Consider the following 24,496-nt stretch of genomic DNA (forward strand, 5'->3'; position numbering starts at 1 on the left):
TCAACGGCATCTATTACTACAAATGCCATCCACGTCATCTATTACTACAAATGCTATCGACGGCATCTATTACTACAAATGCCATCCACGGCATCTATTACTACAAATGCTATCCACGGCATATATTACTACAAATGCTATCCACGGCATATATTACTACAAATGCCATCCACGGCATATATTACTACAAATGCTATCCACGGCATCTATTACTACAAATGCTATCCACGGCATCTATTACTACAAATGCTATCCACGGCATCTATTACTACAAAAGCTATTCATGTAATCTATTACTACAAAAGCTATCCACGGCATATATTACCACAAATGCCATCCACGGCATATATTACTACAAATGCTATCCACGGCATCTATTAATACAAATGCCATCCACGGCATCTATTACTACAAATGACATCCACGGCATATATTACTACAAATGCTATCCACGTCATCTATTACTACAAATGCTACTATTCCATATTACATCAAAATATTCCTAAATAATGACAGTAATGAATAAATTGTGGTAAGTATTGTTATGCTATGCCAATCGAACAATTGTTTCCTTTTTCTTTTTTTTTTAAATTTATTTTATATGTTGTTAACTCAGGCCGTGAAATTAAGACGCCTTACTATGAATTATGGTTACCAGTTATCGACGTCAAGTTATACAAATCCGATGATTTGGGATTTTAATACTGATCGCTCAAGAAATAATGGGGCATTTCCCTTTTTTTATTTAAAAAAATGGATATTACGTAGATAAGACAGAAAAAATATGTAAAGTTTGTAGTGTATTTTCTACCCTGCAATTTTTTGAATACTCATCCGCATGAAACAATGCTGGCGTCGTAAATAGTACTTTTTCATGAACACGTAACACGGTCATATCGTCGACAACTGTGATACGTTAGAGCCGAATGGAAGAACAACACAAACATGGTATAAAGGAAATATTTACACAAGAGATTTTTAAAAAATTTTGAATTGTTCTGATAAAAAAATGACGCTTATATGATCTTATTTTTAATGAAAAACAAAAAAGAAAGAAAAAAAAAGAAAAGAAAAAATAAAACCCTCTACAAATTTGTTTTCTAAATTTTTTTAATGTTATACATTCTTTTCAGTACATAGCTGATATATACTGTCGCCATCCATCACAGTTGCACCCTAAATCCATGCGTATCGCAACTGAAAAGTCGTAATAACTTGAAAATCTACCATGGGAATGGATATTGATTATAAACATCGGAATGAATAAATAAGTGCGTAATATGAAGTCCAATATGAGTATATTGTCTCAGAGGAAAGACGGGTCATTGCCCTCGTAAAAATAAACAGAAATAGGTGGGCGAACAAAATTAAATATTTTTCTTTATTGTTCTCATTGCGGATATTGTGTAATACTACCCGTTTGGGATTCAACTCATGTAATTCGTGCTAAGCCGCTCAAGATAGCGATTTCAAACTTTGGAATATAATTTTGATCCATCTCTTGAGGGTGGAGCTTAGGTGTGGGACAATTTACATAATAACTAATGTGCCTATGTGAAGTTTTCCTTAAGTTTTTATCCATGAAGAAGTGTCGGTGCACAGGTACTTTACCTTCAAACTCACCACACCATGTCATAAAAATACGGAATGGTTTGTTTTTTTTGGGGGGTGGGTGGGGTAGAGGGTTGACAGTGATGTAAAGCCAATCATCTCAACTGGTCAAAGTGATTTAAAAAATCAGATCTGCTCACGCAAGAAAACCAGAAATAAATAGCTTCAACTTATGTGACTTTGGTCTCTACATCATTTTAGCGAAACTTTGCTTATAGTAAGTCTGCGAACCTCGAATTGGACTTCGCAATTATGAAAGACATGCTAAATTCTATTTAAACGTTTGCCTCACGTTTTGATATAACCAATCTTTTATGAAACAATACAAAGCGCCAAAAAACGTTATAGCTACTTAACTTTTTGTCTGAGGGGCATTGATTTGTTCCAACTCTTCAACCATTTTTTTTTTCTCAATCGGTGTGAGAAGTCAAATATTAAAGCCAACACAGAAAAGCCCGAAGAAATCGAAAGGTGAAAGCCTTAGGCAAATTACTTCGAAAACATGATGGCCAAAATGGACTTTATACCGCTCATCTAGCTAACATAACAGTTGTCCATTAAGCAAGCATATGTAGTATTGTAAGAACAGAACTTATGTAAACTATCTCCCACATTTGATATCATGTTGATTTAACCTATTTTAATATATTATGCAAACATTTCTTTCGATACATAAAGACATAATATTCATATTCTCGCGTTCATAGTCGAAGTAGTCCAAGACCAGATGAACGATATCGCGTCAAAATGCGTGAATTTTGCTGATTCTCGAACTCATCCAAGATCTTGAAAATATAAGCCCACAACTCAAGTTTGATCAAGATAAGATGAGAATGATGGTTTTCAGAGTGGCAACCAGTCAACTACACGCAAGTCCATTTTACTATTGTATTCTCACACCATCCCGTTTCTTTGTATCCCCCATAACAATTTTAAAATAGAAGGCGTCAAGGATATAAAAAAATGCACAAAACTTAGTAATTTCATTCATTGATTTTTAAGTTCTAACCTGATTGTCGCCAAGGGATGCCAAACGCTATCAACTTGATGGCGTTTCGAATCAAATGGGTGTTTCTTTAGCAACGGTCGCCATGTTTGCTTGGGCCAGTCAATGTTTTCAAGCAACAAATGTGACGTAGTTCACCGTCTTTGAAAATCTCAATAGTTCCGTAAATTTTGGATTTCCATCTCCTTGAATACATGTGTACGAGAGTTTCTCCTGTTTATCTGTTCAGTTTGTTTTAGAAATATTGAAACTAGATCTTACACATATTGGACGCAGACACCACAGCTATTACTGAAATAGACTATTCTAGAAACCATAAATAGACAACGAGCATTCCGTTTGCTTGTTTACACCGGGAGCTTCCGTCTGCGTTGAAACGCGAATAACTTGACAGCGTTAGAGACCCCTTGGAGACAATCTGGTTAGAAATAACGAAAGAAATTGCTTAATTTTGTGCATTTTCTATATCCCTAATGCTTTTCGTTTTTAAAATCGGTAGAGGGTACAAACAAATGGGTGGGTGTGCTAATACTATATTATGTGTGGATGGCACGTTATCGAAATCATCAAAGAGCAGGATGACAAAACTATATATTCAAAGTTTGATCAAAATTGGCTCAAATATATGACTTCGATAGGAATAAGAAGTTCAGCCAATCAGATGCAGGATTAACTAATTAATATGCGTAGACTTCTCTCATTCTCGAACCCATCTGAGATATTAGTAAATATATTTAGAGTTGATCAAGATCGGCTTAGGAATATGGCTTTCAGAATGATAACAAGCTAAGCCAATCAGATGCACGATCACTTCATTATTAGGATTGCATATCGCTCATTATCGAACTCGTCTGAGAGCTCAATGGTGGGATATGTATTCCAAGTTTGATCAAAATCAGCTCAAAATAGACCCCCGCAGTGGCAACAAGCTCAGCGAATCAAAATGCGCAATCAGTTCATAAATATGCGTTGATTTCGGTCATTATCGAACTCGTCCGAAATCCTAATATCACGATATATTCCACGTTTGATCAAACGCGGATCAGAAATATGGCTTCCATAGTCTGCCAAATAACATAAACGACCTGTCATTAACATTGGTGGATCTTGTCCGTTATCGAACTCTTGAGAGTTTGGTGATATATGCCCATATTCAAATTGTGGTTGAAATCGGATCCAGCAATATGGACTCCAGAGTGGTAACAAACAATTACCGACGGACGAATGCCATCAGCGTAATGAAACGCCGTGTTAAAAGTTGTTGACATTATTCTATAATTTCACCAAAATTGAGAGGCTTAGTAGTGTGATTTTACCATGGGAATTAAACAAACACTAATTATGTTGAACGGAAAGGTTTACAAGTCAGTAATATAAAATCATATCACTGCCCACAGCAAGACGTATTTTCTGGGAGAGGAATTTATACAAGCTTTGTCCACGTGTTTTTAAACATTTAAACCTTTCAAACTTTATTCCACTAAGCTAGGAACTTTTTTCCCTAAAAAAACGTGTATGAAGCCCAAGATGAAGAAGATCATTGATAAACACAGATTTTCAGAAAATGAACATAGCTATTGGAATCAAATATACTTCAGTCTTAATTCTTTTAAATTTCCTTCACGCATATAATGCAAACTTTCTCGAGAACTCAGCCACAATAATGTTTGCACTTGTCAGCCAGATTTTTGGTCTAAGTAAAATATACAAGTTTAAGAGCAGATCATTCTGCCAACAAGTCGTGGTAGCTTAGCTGGTAGAGCGTTGAACTCGTAATCCGAAGGTCACGGGTATGATACCCGCCAAGGGCAGCCAGGGGCGGTAGTTTCTATGCTTTAATTTTATTGGCATGATATAGCTATTAATATGTTTAAAATACGCTAACACCCAAAACATTACACTAATTTTATATGGATTTCAGATGTACGAGGAAAGTGGGTCTTCTAGGTAAGACTATTTTTCACATAGACATCTAACAGATTTTAACTGTTGCAATTCACTCAAGCGTAAATACCATGTGACATGTTAAAATATCTGTCTCGAGATCGAGATCGCTAGAAGTTACTTGATTTGGGTTGCCATAGCAACTAAGTTGTTACGTGATGAAAAGAAGCCACGGCTCACTGTGCGGGGGAAGAAATATAAACATCATGCCACTGAAAAACAACATGGGGGGGGCGGGCTACATAATCCTGAATTCCTCACTCTACAATGGTGCAATGTTCTTACCCATGTGCAGTGTAAATCCAAAAATATACTGGCAGCAATAATGTCCTAGATGTGTAATTTCACACGAGCTAGTGATTCGGTTACTATTCATTCTTTCAGTTAAGAGTTCAAATTAAGGGACATTTTGCTAGCCTTGAGGGAGCATATAGCCGCAAGTCATGGGCGAAAAAACTGCTACATCCAGAACTTGTGCCTTGCGACAATGGGAACGGGGGGTGGGGGGTGTGACGGACCAATTTTAACTCCATGTGAGAGTTAAGATATTTTTTTTAACCAATTTTAACTCCATGTGAGAGTTAAGATATTTTTTTTGAAGTTGTTACTTTTAAAATTCACGAAGAATTTCAGCGCAAGAGAGAGTGGAGCCTGACCTTAAATTATTACTTCCAGACTTTTAATTCGGCTGATCTGTTCCATGCGTTGTTATATCCCATGTACAGGTTTCCATAGTTTTCTGATGCAAATTAAAAATTTGTAAGGACTGGATGGGTGGGGGTGTAGTGTTCTTTATGTGAGATGTGTGTGTGCTTAGGAAGAAAACAGCGTAAAATGCTCGATGTAAAGCCACCGAAAAAAGTTAACAGATCAAAAATTTTCCTTCGAATACATACATACATACATACATACAAGGATTTTAAGCATATTCAGCATGAATAACATCAAGGAAAATGTATGCACGCAAGGTCAGAATTTAACTGCATGGTGTGTATTTGAAGTTCTTTATGTCATCCACCAAACCTGTACTGGTACTGATGGACGGTTTGGGTCAAGACCATTTCTTCCTTTTAACTGTTTCAGTGATACATATGAAGATTTTCAAATTAGATGCTGTGGTGGACATGTTGGCTGTCAGACTGGCACCATTTTGATTGAGAACAAAGCAGACATCATAAAAAGTCTTTTAGTGAAAACCTGATTTTGAGATGTCCATTCATTCAAAGGGAAAGCAATAACTAGAATTTCAAGATGGACGCCGCATGTCGGCTATAACGGATATCATCTCGGCACCATTTTCTTTTAAACTGGACAAATATAAGAGGTCTACTGGTGGAAACCCTAATCAATATGACTTTGTGTTCAGGAGGAGTTTGAAGGTGGCTGCAGTGGCGACCATGTAAATCGTCAGATTAGAACCCTTTTCTTTTTAGGGCAAACTAGATATCATAAGTTGTTTTTTTATACAGTGAAAACCCCAAGTGTATACGACAGTCCATGTAAGAATTTTGTTACCAAAGTCATTTAGAAACAACTAGAAAGCATAAGAAGTCTTTTAGTGAGAAATCCATGTTGATATGACTATCCATTCAGGGGGAGTAGTGATAAACCATTTTCATGATTGATGCCATGTCAGAGCGGCACCATTTTATTTTATTACCAATAATATATCAAAAGAAATCGTCAGTCAAAATTCTGTTTTGATAGCAATATCCTTTACAGAGGAGTAGCGACAACAAGATTTTCAAGGTGGCCTCTGTGGCGCCTGTATTGGACAGTGGAACAGCACTATTTCAGTATAGGATCAACTAGAGTACTTGACCATGAGATGAATGCGTGTAAAAAATTTCACGAAAATTCTTCCCAAGTAGCTGAAGAGTAGCGATAACAAGCTTTGTGCTAACGGACGCATGGACGATAGACGACGACGGAAGAAAAACCATCGCTTAGGTTCTTCGCGTGTAAATAGAGCTTAAAAGATGGGTATGCTGTTTTCATATATTACGTAACAGAACTTGCGAAGGGCAAATCAACGCCTTGCTATGTATTGTTGTGTTGTTCATCAAGAACTTTTAAGATCGATGAAACAAGGTTAGGTATTTATGGGTGTGTTTACGTAAACAATTCTGAGTAAAACAAACATTGCAATGGCATGCTACGCTGCAAAAGTGCAGACCGAGAAACGCGCATTTATGCTATTTGTTTTGCATGTTTGGAAAACAAAAGACGATTGACAAATTTCTCGCAAATTAAAATTTTCTTTAAGTTCAATATTTTATTTTAAATGTAGGTCTGTAACATCTAAAGATTTTCAAATTCTAATTATTTTTCCTTACACAAGCAAATTTCTTTGAAAAATGCTTTCAAAAAATACAACTGGATTAAAATCAGATCTCCATTATTCAACGTGAACAGTGTCTGATTTTATTCAGATTGGAAAAATATAACGATAGGCACAGGCAGCATCATATTTCCACAAGTACATTAGAGAAACATAAGTGGAACTCCTTTGCAAGTCCTTAAAAGCTCTGGTTCTTTACAAGTCATTTAGAAAAAAAGACAGCAGATAGCACAAGTTATACAGAACGTATGATTTTGACAAACAGTTTCCTGTGTCTTGGAATTGGTTTAATTAGTTGGTTTTTACTATTCACTTCTAAGACAGAGTGGTGCACATACGTCAAAAGAAAAACGAAACTTTGCCATCGTTTTGCAGTCCTTTTTGATGGCTTTCCTCGTTTTAAGACACAAAATACGAGGTTAGCCTGATGATCCACTTCAGACAGACTTTTTCTAATTTTGAAGGAATACTTCGACAACTATCCATTTATAGTTAGCTATCCAGGATGTTTTGTTGAGTTTTCCAACATTTCAAACTCGCGCCTGCCTTCTGTCGGGAAAATCTTAAGCCAATTTGGCAACGAAAGTCACGGTTGTTCAGTCCATATAGGGCACTTCTATAACTTTTTGTCAGACTCTCAACTGATTTCAACAGCTTTCCCCAAAGCTATCCTCACTCTCACATTTATTACATATCCACGATTAAAACACATTTCACGAATATCCACTCGAGTATTGGCCTTATGTCAACATATACTGGGCCACTCTTTCTCTTTTCAACCTTTATGGGTTGTTTTTGTTTTTGTTGTTTGTTTGTTTCCGGGGGTGGGAGATTTTTTTTTTAAATAAAAATAAATCAAAGTCAAGCAAAATCGCCTATACTCGACATTATTCACTCTGATTTTTCGTTTCCTGTTTCTGTATCTTAAACAAGAGGCCAAAGTGGATGGGCCTAATATAACTCACCGGACTTAATAACCTAACGGCAGTTAGTTCACTAGGCACGCTGTAAACTATCTCCCACATTGTATCAAGCACTTTTACCTATTTTACTATATTCTGCTACAAGAGATATAAAAAAAAATATTTCTAAATAAGACGGCGTAATTAACAGGTACTGTCTCGCTTGGCGCTCAGCATTAAGATAAATACTTTACATCATTTTATTGTTTTATTTTATTTATCTTGATTTTTTTAATAAAAGAATGAGCTAAAGTTAAATTTATTTTAATATTGACACGATGGTTTATGTGATTATGATACCTCCCATTACACTGTTAGTATATTATTTAATTATCATAAACATTTGGATAAACTTTCACTTTCATTTTGATTGCTCCAGTGGCCTAGTGGTTAGAGTGTCTACCTCAGATGCGGGAGGTTGTGGTTTCAATCCCTGGCTGAGTCATACCAAAGACTTACACTAAAAAAATGGTACTAACAGTTGCCTCATTTGGTACTTAGCATTAAGAGGTTAGTGTTAAGACTGGTCGGCCTGGTGTCAGGATAATGTAACTGGGTGGGACATCATGTTACATGTCTGCGGCATGCTGTCCCAGTGCTAGACATCGTTATAAACTGCCACACTGCATACATCGTAGCAATATGACTGAAAAATTGTTAAAGCTACGTTAAAAATCATAATCACACTCACACTCAGGTACTGTCTCTTGTTCATAGTCGAAGTCATGCAAGTTCTCAATGATAATAAACCCAGCAGATAAAAATATATAGCTGCAAATGTGGTAAGATGTCTAGTCAGTCCGATGCAGTTCGCCTCATTAATATGAATCTGTCTCTCTCATTATTGAAACAGTCCAAAACCCTGAAGATACAGATAAATATTCCAAGTTGGGTCAAAATAAAAAAAGAAAATATGATTTCCAGAATGGTAACAAGCAAGATCACATTATTAATATGCGTGGGTCTCGCTAATTATCAAAGGTACCCAAAATCGTGAGGAAATAAGCCAACATTTCAAGCTACATCAAAATCAGACCGGAATCAGACTGGAAATATGACTTTGAGTGTTGTAAGTATGTAGTACCGCTTTACGGAAACTCAGCACAATAGTGGCTATATGGTACCAACTCAGGGTAAATGGAATTGCACAAACATTTATATATATATATATATACACACACACACACACACACACACACACACACACACACACACACACATATATATATATATATATATATATATATATATATATATATATATATATATATATATATATATATATATATATATATATATATATATATATATATATATATATATATATATATATATATATATATATATATATATATATATATATAAACCTTTGCAAATGGTATGGTAAATTATAAAGCGTTAAGATGTTAAAATTCTGTAAAACGTATATAAAAACTAAAGGTAAAACATGTAAAACAGTTAACAAATATTGTCAATTTTTTTATATATAAACCGCAGTTTATGTCAAAATACCACATGTACTCGCTTATAAGTCGAGTCAAACTGCAAACAACAAATAACCTAATCTGCTGTATCATAAAGCGATTGCAGATCTGGGTCTATCTTATTTGTTCTACTGATCACTCCTAACAAACTGCACTCACCCAGAATTGTTGGCATATTATGCGACGGCAGATCTGAACATGTGCAGTTTGCAGCTGTATTGGGCTTATAAGCGAGTAAAGGCGGTACTTCTTGTCTGGTAAGGTGGAAGTCGAAAAACTCGACAAGAATGTGTTCTACTTGTAAATGACCACCGGCATAGTACGCACACTTATCAAGGTTGACCCTTCTGGGCTCACGGTACAAATTCAGCTCACACAGTTAACCTATATATAAACCACTATTTTAAAGATTCAATAACTTTAAATTTTCGAATGCTCATGATTAACTCTATATTTCTCAGGATAGACCCATTTAGGATGCAACCTTCTGTGTGAAGAAAACCATATGTCTCTTAGCATTTTTGTATGTACATGTGTTTGAAACGTATGATTTCAATCCGCACCAAAACAATCACGTGCTAATGTCAGTAATGAATGTTCCAAAGTCAATTCTGTAAAATACTGTCTCTATTTCCCCTCAGTTAAAAATAAGATAATCTCATTAAAGATTCTTTAAAGTAAAATTTTACTTTTCTTTTTCAGCCATTCATGGCTAGCTCTATTTTATCTTCACCCAGTTCTTGACTGGTTTCCATTTCTTCCATATAATAAATAATGTAAGTCCTTTGGGAGGTATCCAGCAGTCAAGTATGCGTGTCCGACACGCGATAGGCACAACACCACACCATCTCTGCGATTTGTTCTACACGAGAGTGCCACTCTCCAAACTGGGGTTGACGTTCTGAAGTTGTGGAGTTTTCATTTCACATAGTTTGCCAGGTACGATGAACATGCTGATTTATGCAATATTTGTGGTAACACGCTTAGCCAGTAAGATGCAGGATTAACTCATTAATATGTGGGCGAGATACTCGTTATCGAACTTGTACAATATCTTGATGATATAAGCATTTTTATTCCAAGTGTTACCCACATCGGATCAGATATATTACCCGCCGAAGGGTAACAATCTCGGCCAATCACATTCAAGATCACCTCATTAGTATCAGATGATCTTACTCCTTTTCGAACCCATCCAAGATATTGATGATAATAAGAGTATGTACCAAGTTTTAACCAAATCGGATCAAAAAATCTGACCTCCAGATATGTAACAATACCAGACAATCGCATCAAAGACTATCTCATTGATATAACTGGATCCAGCTCATCAATGAACCCATCTGAGATCTAAATGATACCAGCATGTACGTCAAGTCAGATCACAAATACTACTCCAGAGTGGTAAAAAGTTCATTCAATCGGATGCAAGATTATGTCGTCATATGTGTTGTAATGTGTAGTCCAAGTCTGACTGGAATCGAATATGAATGGACTTCAAAACTGAAACAAGCGATTGTTCACGGACGAACGTAGGGTCATGACATATGCTTCATTGGCCTTACGGACAGGTGATCCAAAAAGGTACATCTCACCTTGAAGATCCATGCAGATTAATCTCAAACTATGTCAGCTGCCATTTTTCTCACTGAGCACGAGTTATGTGAGACCGCTCCGGTGGCCTAATGGTTAGAGCGTCTGCCTCTGATGCAAGAGGTCGCGGGTTGGAACCCCAGCCGAGTCATGCCAAAGACTTACAAAAAATGGTACTAACAGCTGCCTCGCTAAGCGCTCAGCATTAAGAGGTTAGTGCTATGACTGGTCGGTCTGGTGTCAGGATAATGTGACTGGGTGGGAGATCATGCTACATAATGCCCTAGTGCTAGACATCACTAAAAACTTGCCACACTGCAGACATCGTAGCGATATGATTGAATTGTTAATACGAATAAGAATACGAATAATAATAATAATAATAATAATAATGATAATACGAATTGTTAAGGAATACGAATGTATCTGGATCCCAGTAAAGTGAATAATTGCCATTTAAAGGTATGTGTAATCAAAATTTAAAAAATGACAACCATTACTGAAATAGTCGGTTCTTACCGCCTACGTGAACTGTATGACTTTTACTATAGTAATAACCAACTAATAAAACGATGTCTAAGGCAGATTAAATTCGGTCTGAATTGTTCACGTTGGTGAAACAGTTATTTAACCGTGTCAAGCAAGATGTTAAACACTTGATACATATTGGTTGATCTCGGAGCGAGTTGAGTTCTCTCTCTCTCTCTCTCTCTCTCTCTTAATCTTTAACAGACGGTGTATTTCATAGCGACGATTACGTGCTATTGTAGACAGAAAATATGGCTATTATTTTAGTTTCGTATTGGTTTTAAAATGATATGCAGCTGTAATTGAAAGGTGATGAACGACTGTATGTAAGTTTGTGCATAAGTGTATACGTCCATTCGAGGCCGATCTGTATTTTGAACATAAATGATATATTAACAAATATCGAGTGGACAGGGAGTGGGTGAAACTAATCTTGTCCTGGATGATTTAAAATGGACCGACAGTGCACGCTGTACTTTTAGACAAGAAACGACGGCGAACTTTTGATATTAAGAAGACGTGCTCTACAGTCTCATTAAAATCGAGATCTATTTTTAATAAGCAGATCTGACATGCACCGAAACTAGGTCATATTTTGTTGAACTTTTAATTTTCACCAATCAAATTACCACTTTTGTATTTGTGAAAGCTAGCAACATGACATAAAATGTTAGATGTTATCAGATAGGCTACTAAAATTAAGTGGACGGGGAATTCCAAAAAATTACTAAAATCATGAATTTATATCGGTAGCCATCTGATCTGCGTTTTGCCTAGAATCTTGACTGGTTCAGTCCTAAATTTGTCCGGGATATCATATACTGTGATTATATTTTTGTTCCTCCATTTTCAACAGTCTAATATACCAATAAAGGATGAGAAGGTTCTGGACTGAATTTGAAATTCATGCAGATTATCGATTATAACTCAAGGGAGGCGAGACAATCCAAAGCCTGCTTTTGCTCGATACAACTAAGTTCATCAATAGACACACCAGCCACCAACCCCGAAAATTAAATGCTTCCTTACTAAATCTTGCGAGTCTATTGATCCTGCCGCTTTTTCCCTCTTACACAAACTGAACATAACAAATCGCTTTTGCATTTAATGTTCCCCCACGTTACCAAGTTTAACATACACCATTATCGACCCTGCCCGTTAAGTGTTTCTTTTTAACACTGGATTAATATTCTATTATTAGATAGTACATGTTAATTTATTTCCGCCAATACTTGGAACACTGCTATCCTTGCACCGTCATATTTACCAAAACAGTTGATGTCGTTAGTAACTTCGTTTCCACGCCGATTTTACTTCACAAGTAGGGACAAACGCAAATGAATACGATTACGAAAGCCTGTAGTGTCAACATTAGTAATACACAAATCTATTGTGCTCATTCGTAGGCATATGGCTCAAAAACATCGAGTTAACACCAAAATGGGTATATAAGCTTCAGTGTAACTTTCTTCTTGTGTGTGTGTTTCATGGCTGTTTATACTTAACATTTATATGGACCAGGAACATCACTGAATTTGACGGAAAAAAAATCAAGTAACTGATTAAAGAGGAACACAATCCTATGGTTCGTCCAGTATTCTACATCAAGAAGCAATGTACTAAGGAAACGAACATTTTCAACTCGATCATGTTTACTTCGCAAAACGTATCGGTTGCGGGGGTCGCGGTTTCAAACCCCGGCCGAGTCATAACAAACTTATACAAATGGTACGAGCAGCTGCCTTGCTTGGCGTCAGCATTAAGAGGTTTGTATTAGGACTGGACAGTCTGGTGTCAGGATAATGCGACTGGGTGGGGCATGATGTTACATGCCTGTGGCATGATGCCCCATTGTTAGACGTCACAATAAACTGCCACGTCACAGACACCGTAGTAATATGACTAAAACTGTTAAAGCTACGTTAAAAATATAAATCACACACACACACACACACACACACACTTCACAATATAAATGCATAAATTATGAAAGACTTTGTTCTTAATGTTGTAATTTGACCAATATAAATTATGAAAGACTTTGTTCTTAATGTTGTAATTTGACCAACATAAATTATGAAAGACTTTGTTCTTAATGTTGTAATTTGAATAATATAAATTATGAAAGACTTTGTTCTCAATGTTGTAATTTGAATAATATAAATGTAGAAAGACTTCGTTCTCAATGTTGTAATTTTACCAATATAAATGTAGAAAGACTTTGTTCTTAATGTTGTAATTTGACCAATATAAATGTAGAAAGACTTTGTTCTTAATGTTGTAATTTGAATAATATAAATGTAGAAAGACTTTGTTCTTAATGTTGTAATCTGACCAATATAAATGTAGAAAGGCTATGTTCTTAATATGGTGCAATGACCAGTGTACTTCCAAAGATGGCTATGGTTAAAATACCACATTCTGTTCTGAACAGAAAATCTAATCACGTAAAATGTAGTTAACTTATCAAAGTTTAGGTTTGGAACACACAACAAACAGCAATAATAATAATAAACAACGTTACATTAAGGAAACAGATAATCCTACTTAAAACGAGATAGGACTTTGAAAGGAAACGGATAATTCTAATTAAAGTGAGATAATCCTACTTAAAATGAGATAAGACGTTCAATGGAAACGGATAATTCCACTTAAAATGGGATAACCCTACTTAACCTAAGATTGGACTTTCAAAGGAAATGATAAATCATACTAAGAATGAGAGAAATCAACTTAAAATGAGATAATCAAACTTAAAATCAGATAATCAGACTTAAAATGAGACAAGAATTTCAAATGAGCAAGAAAATTAAAGGATTAGGCACATCATATAGTTGTTCAAACTTCGCACTGCTTAACAAAATTGCAGGTCAATTAAATGTTATGCCAAATATTGCAAAATTTATGACACTATTTGATAACACGACTTACAGGACGAATTAGACATGGTTCATTACCGTTATAGTTTATATGACTCGCTGTTTTGAAATCATTGTAAAACGAAGTAATAAACGTATCCATCAAAAAAATTGTACTAACATAAGGGAGAAAAGGAAATGATAGGGGCTAGAGAATGAAAGTGTAATTACAATTTTCATTCACCGTGGAATACAGAATATGAAATACCTTAATATCGATATATCCTTTCATGAGATATCACACAAAGTTGCATATTAATGTACCTCTTTTCCGAAATAAGACTAGCTATGGCAAGTCGAGTAGAAAGATAACAAATATATCAAAAGAAAGCATGTTATACAAATGTTTGAGCACCAAAAGCATTTCGAAGATTGGGAATGGGTCGTGTGATTTCCAGTCTTTGAGAACAAATCGGTATACTCGGCAAGTATTAAATGTATGGGCAGACAAGTGAGCATCTCTCTCTCTCTCTCTCTCTCTCTCTCTTACTGGAGCGAAAGAGAGAGACAAGAGACCATGTATTCTTCTTTTTCTCAGTTTCTGACCTTCTATTTGACCCGCGACTATAAAGAGCCCCGGATAAAGATCACGATCAAGCCGCCTTGTAGCGGCTACACGATCAATATTCAGTCAGTATGCGGTCGTCCTTGTTATACAGCTATCGATTTTAGATGGAGATGCTGGTACTGACAGCAGTGGTGGTGATGATAATGGTGCTGATGGTGATATTGGTGGAAGTGGCTCGACGTTTAACCAGAGATGAACATATTTATTTTATATTATAGGTGGCGATTTCGCTTTTGGAAATACTTTAATTTTGTATTGGGGAAATATATCTGTCATTAAGTATGCTATTCAAATCTGTATTTTCATCTTTAAGTCTATTTAAATTTTTCAATTTCTTAGCTCCCTATCTCTCTCTCTCTACAGATCTTAAAACATGTCAAGACTGTACCGGTAGACCCTCTAGTATATATTTATATAATCAATAAGGATGCGCCATAAAAAAATAAACCCCGGGGAAAAAATAGGCTTCAGTTATTAACTTCTTAATTAGTTTTCCATATGAATCCTGCAAATGATTAGTGACTGAACTTGCACGAACTGTAGCTATTATATATATATATATATATATATATATATATATATATATATATATATATATATATATATATATATATATATATATATATACACACACACACACACGAGTCAGCATGAATGGGGGGAAAGCCAAACTTATGCTGCACAACACCCTCCATACACACACGTACACACACTTGCCTCCGCTCCCGGATGTGCCCATGATTAGATATTCCGTTACCCCTTACAATGTACAGTCCTAGTATCGATTCTAACTTTCAACAGTCATAATCATGTTTGTAAACGACGGAGAAGCATGGGCAGTGTTGAGTGTTGATTGCATACTGAAATTAAGTGACAATCTAAATTTGGCTTGGATGCAGCGTTTGTTGCCGAACTCGAAAGCAAGGCCGTAAATTCACGTTTGAATGCAGAAGCACTAAATAATAATTAAAAAACCCCTGAAGAACCCTAATCCATGCAAGAAAACTCTGAGGAAAATTTAAGTATTTTGCTTACGGATGTTGCACCCTAAAATCGGTTGGATATGAGCGCCTCGAGATATTCCTGTATTAATCTAACTCCAGTAATGTTTACTTCATTAAATCGCAATAGTAACGTGTTAAAGAAAATACAAATCTCTTCATTTTCTTCTGAAAACAGTAATAATTTGACCAAATACACAATCTGAAGCAATATTTGTAAATTTGTATAGGGGCGCTGTCCTATATAATTGTAAATTTCGGAGCTTCTTTTCATCGCTGTAGTAATGTAACCGTTATTGCTCGGAGGTGGGGTTGGGTGGAATACACACAAATGGACTTATATATATATATATATATATATATATATATATATATATATATATATATATATATATATATATATATATATATATATATATAATGAGCAATCTATCCAAGAATTCGTCTTGCAAGCTAAATATGTCTGTAACTACTGTATAAATTCAAAACTTTAATACTAATTAAGGGTGCTATCGAAAGACAGGTATGAAATACAAATACTATTTTTTTCAAGCATTACGTCAAGAAGATTAAATCAGGAAGATTCGTATAGTCACAGGCGGTGATCTTGACGTTCTAGGTAATAAATAAATTCGTCGATAGCATGTACCGTTAACAATGCAAACCGTTAAACTCCAGCTCCACCTATGCATTCCCTTTCGCCTAAGTTCCCCTGAGGCTGCCCCACCAAAGCAAAGCACTCAATCATTAGCCCATCAAGGGTTAAATTAGGAACGGTACACTGTCTAGATGACCAGTGTTGATCTGTGCCAAGATAAACGCCGCTGAATCGCGAGTAACGTTACCGTCCAGATTTCTAAGTGAAAATCTAAACAAATATTTATGAACACGGTAGACCAAGATTTGATATCGCTATCTGTCCAAAGCAGACGGAACAATATTTCCGGACGGTCGCGTTCTTTTTAAGGGCAACTGTGCGCTAAATCTATGCCTATAATGTCTGTGATAGGTCGACTGGGTTCTCGCTGAATTGTATGCCGAGCTGTTTGCACGTTATTAACGAAGAGCACGTGCCATATCACAAAAGCATTTAATTTTGTTAGATCGAGTCGAGTACTCAGTATTGTATCTACTCAGACTCCAGATGTTTGATATCGCTCCCGTAATCGTGCGTTACCTCATGTCAATCAGGGCTAAAATTAAAATCATAATTTTGCTATATATTGAAGCATAGTTGACGATTTCACTACATTTCAAATACTGAGGAATCTTCTGTTTCTAAATATGTCGAGATAAAATGCATTATTTTTCCTTCAGACAAAGGCGAAGTCGCTAGTTATGATTCATAAATTTTACACTGAAATTCATTCTTATGCATGTTAGTTATAAATCTAACCAAGCTTTATTTAGTCTCCTGCATTGTCATATGAATATCATATTCAATACGATGATATCTTTTTGTCTCACCAAACATTTAGACTTTTCAAAGATGAAATTCTTTATATTTCGACCACTCTGGAGGCCTAAGTGATTAGTGCATCTGTCTCGGATGCGGGAGGTCACAAGACATAAAGATGGTACTAGCAGTTGCCTCGCTTAGCGCTTAGCACTAAAAGGTTAGTGTTAGGATTGGTCGGCCTGGTGTCAGGATAATGTGACTGGGTGGGACGTGAAGCTACATGTTTGTGGCATGATGTACCAATGCTAGACATTAAAATAAAATAAACTGCCACACTGCAGACATCGTTGCGATATGACTGAAAAATTGTCAAAGCTACGTTAAAATTCCAAATCACACACACACACACACACACACACACACACACACACTGGTCGTCCTGGAATCAGGTTACGCTGGCTGGGTGGGACGTGATGCTACATGTCTGTGGCATGATGCACCAGTGCTAGACATTACTAAAAACTACCATACTGCAGCCATCGTAGCGACATGACTAAAATTGTTCAATCTACGTTTAAAATCTACATTGCACACGCACGCACACATATTTTTAAGGACTTTTCTTACACGGCCCCTCCTCCTCCTTCCAAATATTTGCGACCTTTCCAAGGTATACAAACAACGTATCCGTTGCTTATTATCGTTATTGAAATTTCAAGACTCAAATTATTTTCCGCTGATTACTGTCCAAAATCAAGTTACTCTGTTTATATTTAATAAAACTACAATGCTATTTCACCTCTTGTCTCCAATATTTTAATAAAGTTACCACATTTTCTACATGCAATATCACTCCTTGAACAGCCATTCATTTAAGTTCATTCTGATTTTAGAACCACAAGTGACCCATAAAACAACGAATGAGACATCTTCCACGGTGACAATTGGCATTCGACTGCCTCACTGTCCTAAGGACTTTTTTCATTTGCTACCTTACAATTTGTGTTTATTAGGGTATTATGTATTTTGAAGCCGTCTTACTAACAACAAACGAATACGAAAATTAACCTACAATAACAAACCTATTCAGAGTATTCTCAAACTTTTCTCAGTAATAAACAAAATAATATTTTTGTTATATGTGCTACAGAGCCAGCCATTTTGAATTTTATTAAAGAAACGATCATAGCACGTGATGAAACATTACGCCACTGGGTACATGAACACAAATGTATTTATTTTATAACCATATTAAATTGTGTTTAGTAAATAATTAAATAATATATTCGTTAGCTGGAATATGTTTAATTGATCTGTAGCTTAGTTCATATACGTTCAGGAAATATATGTCAGGCAGTGAACTATGTGCACAGCAATTGTCCATTTTCACCAAAAAACAGAAAATCAATCCGCCGCATAATAAAACGCCTCTTTTTGGCTTGAAAGAAAGAGCCGAAAACGCCCCTGTTAAAAATATCTCCACAGATGCCATTCTACTGTACAAATCGTCATGCATCCAATTTGTGAATGTGTCGTACAACTTGAAAGTCAAGTTTACGCTTCCTAAAGTAATATGGTTTTCCATTACTTCTTCATACCTAAGCGAAAGACAAGGGTATCCACAAAACACCATACTTCGCATCCATCTTACTCTATAGCTCAAAGGAAATCCAGTACTCAACCAACCTGTGGGTGGGAATGGAGTCGATGAGGGTGCAATAACCGTTACGACAGCACAAATACAATCATCCAAACACTGCTAGGTATAATTTTCACATCTGTTACAAATAACCTACTATTATTTCGAAGATACTTGACCAATATATAGAGAAATCCAGCAGACCTCTAAATTCGAGTATTATCAATGGCCTAGGTCCACAGTTGTTAAAAATGGCATATATTTGAATAAACTAAGCATGTAATTCTTTTGTATAGTGAAATAAGAGAAGTGGTTACATGCCTATTTATAAACGTATGTTCTACTGGTGGGGATGGGTTGCGGTGTGTGGATTTAGATATACCAATTTGTCTTCAGCATTTATTTTTAAGATCAAAAGAGGTCCATGTCATACGATCTACTGATACGTCCACCATCTGTTCTTAACTAAATAGTGCGCTTCCGAATTCTGATAATGTATCTGAAGTTGTGATCCAGATGCGACACCTTTCAGGTCAATAACAATATAATCGTCTACCTTCTAAAACATCTCTTTGTGTGCTACGCAAGAATTATTTTCCCCCAAAGCATTTAAAAAAAGACTACTGTGTTAATAATTTGATAAACTCATATCATATTTTCTGTATTACAAACGTGTAATAACACCTAACGCCATCACAAATGACATCCCGAAGTCGCACAATGAAAAAAAGCAATATCAGCGGCATCCTCACGTATCTGAAAGCCGTTCCACATCATAAGTTTTGAAGCAAACATAAAATTTACATTTGTTTTCAAATCAAATCAAGTTAATGAAACTTGTTCAATAATTTCAACAATCTTTTGCCAAGGCTTACAAAAAGATATCAATTATTAAACTTATTCCGTAAATTTCATTTGAAAAGAACATTTATATAAAGTTCTAGGGTTGTGAAACAAAATTACGCTTTTTTCACTACAAACTATTTTACTGCAAAGGAACAGTCAGATACCCAGCATCTTAACATCACAAGAAATTTATGGAATACATGAAACTGATAAACGTTTGGACAACAAACCACAAGTAAAGGAAAATATTATTCTAGCCTAACCTTCTCCACTGGGAACTGTTCTTCTGTAGCTTTTGTTGTTGTTGTTGTCTGGTAGGTTCAGTGCCAAAGACTAAGGCTCTATGACCCACCAGAACAACACTGTAACTGATATGTTCCTAAGGAAGAAGATACTAATATATTATTTCAGAAGACGTCATGTGACATTGGCGCACGTGAATAATGCCCGATGGAACAAGTGCACTTCCAATAGTCACGCACAAAATTCTACTGAGCGCGTAAATGATACTGTCTTAAAGAATTCTTTAGTTAGCCATCAGACTTGGAAAAGGTATGATGTAAAGAAATAAGGTAAGCCAAATGAAGTAAAGATCGCAAAAACACAAAAACTGGTATGAATCTTTCGTTTAAAACTGAATTATTTTTTGTGTCGGAATCGGCAGTAACTGAATCGTCTGTGTGCTCGAACCACTGGATTGCAGTTCGTATCCCGGGTATGCTGCCATCGTAAGTCTCTGATTTAGACACAAAATAGTCATCCACGTGCCAATATGTTGTTAAACAATCAATCAATCAATGAATAACGATCTGACACTCTTTAACAATATATACTTGTGATTATTATGACCTGTATAGCATTCCAACTGGTATCTCAGCATTTTATGTCACTGATAATTTTAAACATATTGCATCCACCCAAATAAAGCAGCCACCTCCTAATGCTTCCACCCAAATAAAGCAACCATCTCCTGATGCATCCGCCTTAATAAAGCAATCACCTCCTTATGCATCCACCCAAGTAAAGTAGCCACATCTTTATGCATCCACCCAAATATAGTAGCCATCTCTTTATGCATCCGCACAAATAAAGTAGCCACCTCCTTATGCATCCACACAAATAAAGCAGCTACCTCCTTATGCATCCACACAAATAAAGCAGCTACCTCCTTATGCATCCACATAAATAAAGCAACCTCCTGTTAAGAAAGGATATCCGTGAAAGAGTACAATATGCCCAATCTGATAACGTAACATCTGCATAATTGTGAGCAAGATGCCGTACTCCTCTCTACTGTGTCATGACCCAAAGCAGTGTCGTACTTTGTGAGTACGAGTTATGACGTGACCAACAGCAATGTTTAACGCAGTTTATTAAAGTGAGTGCGAGTTATGACGTGACCTATAGCAGTATCTTACACATTTTATTTTCGTACGAGATATGACCTGACCCACATCAGTGTCTTCCACATTTTATTTGTATACGAGTTATGTCTTAACCCATAACAGTCTTACACATTTTATTTATGTGAGTACGAGTTACATCGTGACCCATAGCAGTAGTGCGCATTTCATGTTGGCGAGTACGGGTTACGTCGTGACTCAGCAGTGAATTGCATATTTTATGTAGGTGAGTACGAGTTACATCGCAACTCCTAGCAGTGTATTACACGTTTTATGTAGGCGAGTACGAGTTTCGTCGTGACTCAAAGCAGTGTATTACGCATTTTACTTAGGCGAGTACGAGTTATGTAAAGTTACATGGTACATACATCAATATAATCACTGATTTTTTATTTACATTGGTTGGGTTAAATAGAAAAATCATATTTTTGACAATGGAAATAGGAGACAGACAGGGACAAGTGCATACAGCCAGCTTGCCAGATACGTACATTTGTGCATACATACATACATACATACATACGTACTGATGACTAAAAGGCATATTACAAACATACAAAACATACATAATGTTCGAGGGGAGGTAGATATAGTCAGCGAGATGTTTAGGTAGATAGATCTGGAGACGAATAGCTACATTTCCTTTGTCCAAAACCAGCAGACACTTGCACAAATTATCTATAATATCAGTCGTACTATGTCACAGTCGTACACAATACGAAAGTACAAAAGCTAAAAGAACTCTTTTAAATGGGGAAGGAGCGATAAGATTTTCAGAATAACCCATTTCGACAGAAACAAATTTTAATTTTCCAAAATGTTTTTTTATTATTTATTTTTTAAAGTCAGATACGTATGTTTGTGCATACATACATACATACATACATACATACATACATGATTTTTAAAATGTTATTTTTTTCCGTCAGATTTTGTTTATTTTTTGGAAAGCATGAAAGAAGTTCTGTCTTACAGTTACACGCCTCCCCTCCCTCATGTATTTATTAAATATAAAGAGCTTATCTTGTTCTGTAGATTATTTCATATTTCGATATTAAAAGATAAAGTCGGTTGTCGACAAGACATATATATATATATATATATATATATATATATATATATATATATATATATATATATATATACACACATACATACATGAGAGAGATAAAGAAAACTGCAATGATTATAAGCCGTGCATTCAAGTCACCAACACGAATTGGTTCCCTCCAAAAGTAAATTTTACTTGATAAAATCGTCCTAAATTAGGATGAATAATAATAATAATAGTAACAACAACAACATCTAATTAGAAGACATATAATGAAATGGTACTAAAATGATGAAAACAATCTTCATGAGAGTTGGGGAGGGGAAGTGTTTGAAAAAAGTACTAGATGAGAAATCGATTTAAAAAGACATCTTAGATCCGAAATATTCTCGTTAAATAAGAAGAAGAAGAAAAAAATGCATTCGTTTAAGACCCGTTTATGTGCTGTCAGACCCTGTGAGATTTGGATTTATAACAAAGCACGTCAACCGTGTAACATGTACCGATGTCAACCTGAAACGGGTTAGTAAGTTATCCATCTACGCGTATCGGAAAGACGTTTCCCTTTTTCCAAAGAAAACTGAAATCATAACAAACAGCAGGCATTAATTCATCCCGTATGACGCCCCATATGCAGATAGTCATTTCATGTATGGTACCTGGTGGTCTAAACCGCTCCACTTTACCTGCACCTCACCTCTCTCTGCTTAGGCTCGAGTCTTGGGCTCGGCCAATGAAAGCGGGTATGTGAGAAAGCCCGCCAGTTGCTTCCCGTGGGTCGGTGGTTCTTACAGGGGTTTTCCGGGTTCTTCCTCCACCATTTATACTGGCTACCATGTATCATCCGCTAAAAAATAAAAGTTAAACCCAAAACAACAACATTCCATGTACAAAAGTTGTCCACGCCGTATTGCAAAAGCGTTTACTTTAGCGATGTAAAGTCTGAAAACAGGTATTATGGTGTGAATAATCAATAACTTGAAGCTGTATCAGTCAAACAATAGACTGACTACCCTCTAATCAGGTGCAAGCAGTTATCCTCTCCGTGAAATTAATGCCGTGCTCCCCTTATGACAAGAACCATTTGCTCCAATATATAGCGCCAACCTAACTGCCAATAGCGTTGATCATTTCTGCGGTGTATAATGCCTTGGAACATTACTAAAATCTACCACCTGTCCGCTTGAACCCTTAAGGATAATTTTTTTTTTAAATTACCAAAAAATATCCTGATATGCTATCGCTCTACAGCTGATGTGGGGCTATATTGTTTGAGAGTTAAACATGGATATAGACGGTAACGTATCCCAGTTTTCTTGTCAGAGAACATCGGTTGATGTAAACCGTACCTCGGGGTAAAATCGATAGGACGCTTTAAAAAATGAAAAAAACATCGACCATCCAGCGTACCCATGCAATGACTTGTGCAAACGGGAATCAGGAGATCAGTAGAATGAGATACTAAAATAAAACGAATTAAAATGAATGCACGAGGGTCATATGTTTATATTCAAGCTGCTTAACAAAGGGCATGAATAACAATAAATACCCGTGACCGGTGTGCTTGAGTTTAGCATCATTAGTGAGTCGTACAAATTGAAAGTAAAGGAGAACGTAAAAAAAAGTGTCTTCCATGATTAAGACGACCTATGACGAACTCCGTTTTATGTAATTTGCTCCGCCTAAATTGAGTAATCGATCCGTGACTATGATCGGTTTAACCTTTATCTTATAATATTCAATTGATAACACCAAAAAAGTTCCTTCCGTTTTAGATTTGTGCCTGTTGGGATTGCATATAAGGCCTGTCTTTCGTTTTTGTAATAAAAAAAGAAAGAGATAATGCACACAAAAGGTACTTTCATGTCTGTACCACGATGAATGCATTCGCAAAGAAAAAATTATGAAATTCGTCTAAAAATACTATATCGCAGATATTAATGTAAAATATGTTCCTAGGGAAATCTCGCAATAAATCAGATGTATCAAAGATCATGCATCCGTACGAAGAATGAACTAGACTGGATATTTGACAATTACATTCATGCGAAAACTTAAAACAGGTTTACATCACGACCATTTATAAATAATTAACATGTGCTTACTTCATCTGTTTGACAATAGTACTTTTCCCCGATTCTCCTGCGCCTGCAAATGAAAATAACAGTACTTAATTACTATCTTGGCAAGCAAATCAAGATT

The 24,496-nt window shown here is 36.0% G+C and overlaps 1 protein-coding gene across 1 annotated transcript in view; it reads right to left on the minus strand.

The window, feature by feature from the left end:
* The window catches only part of LOC149780325 (guanine nucleotide-binding protein G(o) subunit alpha), a 130,828-nt gene that overhangs the window by 105,466 nt on the left and 866 nt on the right, over positions 1-24,496 (minus strand). The window contains exon 2 of the mRNA XM_089937193.1: positions 24,400-24,442. Coding sequence (XP_089793319.1) covers positions 24,400-24,442 — 43 coding nt within the window. The remainder of the gene's footprint in view (positions 1-24,399; positions 24,443-24,496) is intronic.

Source organism: Sinohyriopsis cumingii, chromosome 16 (assembly GCF_028554795.1).
Source record: "Sinohyriopsis cumingii isolate HCF-2022 chromosome 16, ASM2855479v2, whole genome shotgun sequence".
Classification (NCBI taxonomy): Eukaryota; Metazoa; Mollusca; class Bivalvia; order Unionida; family Unionidae; genus Sinohyriopsis; species Sinohyriopsis cumingii.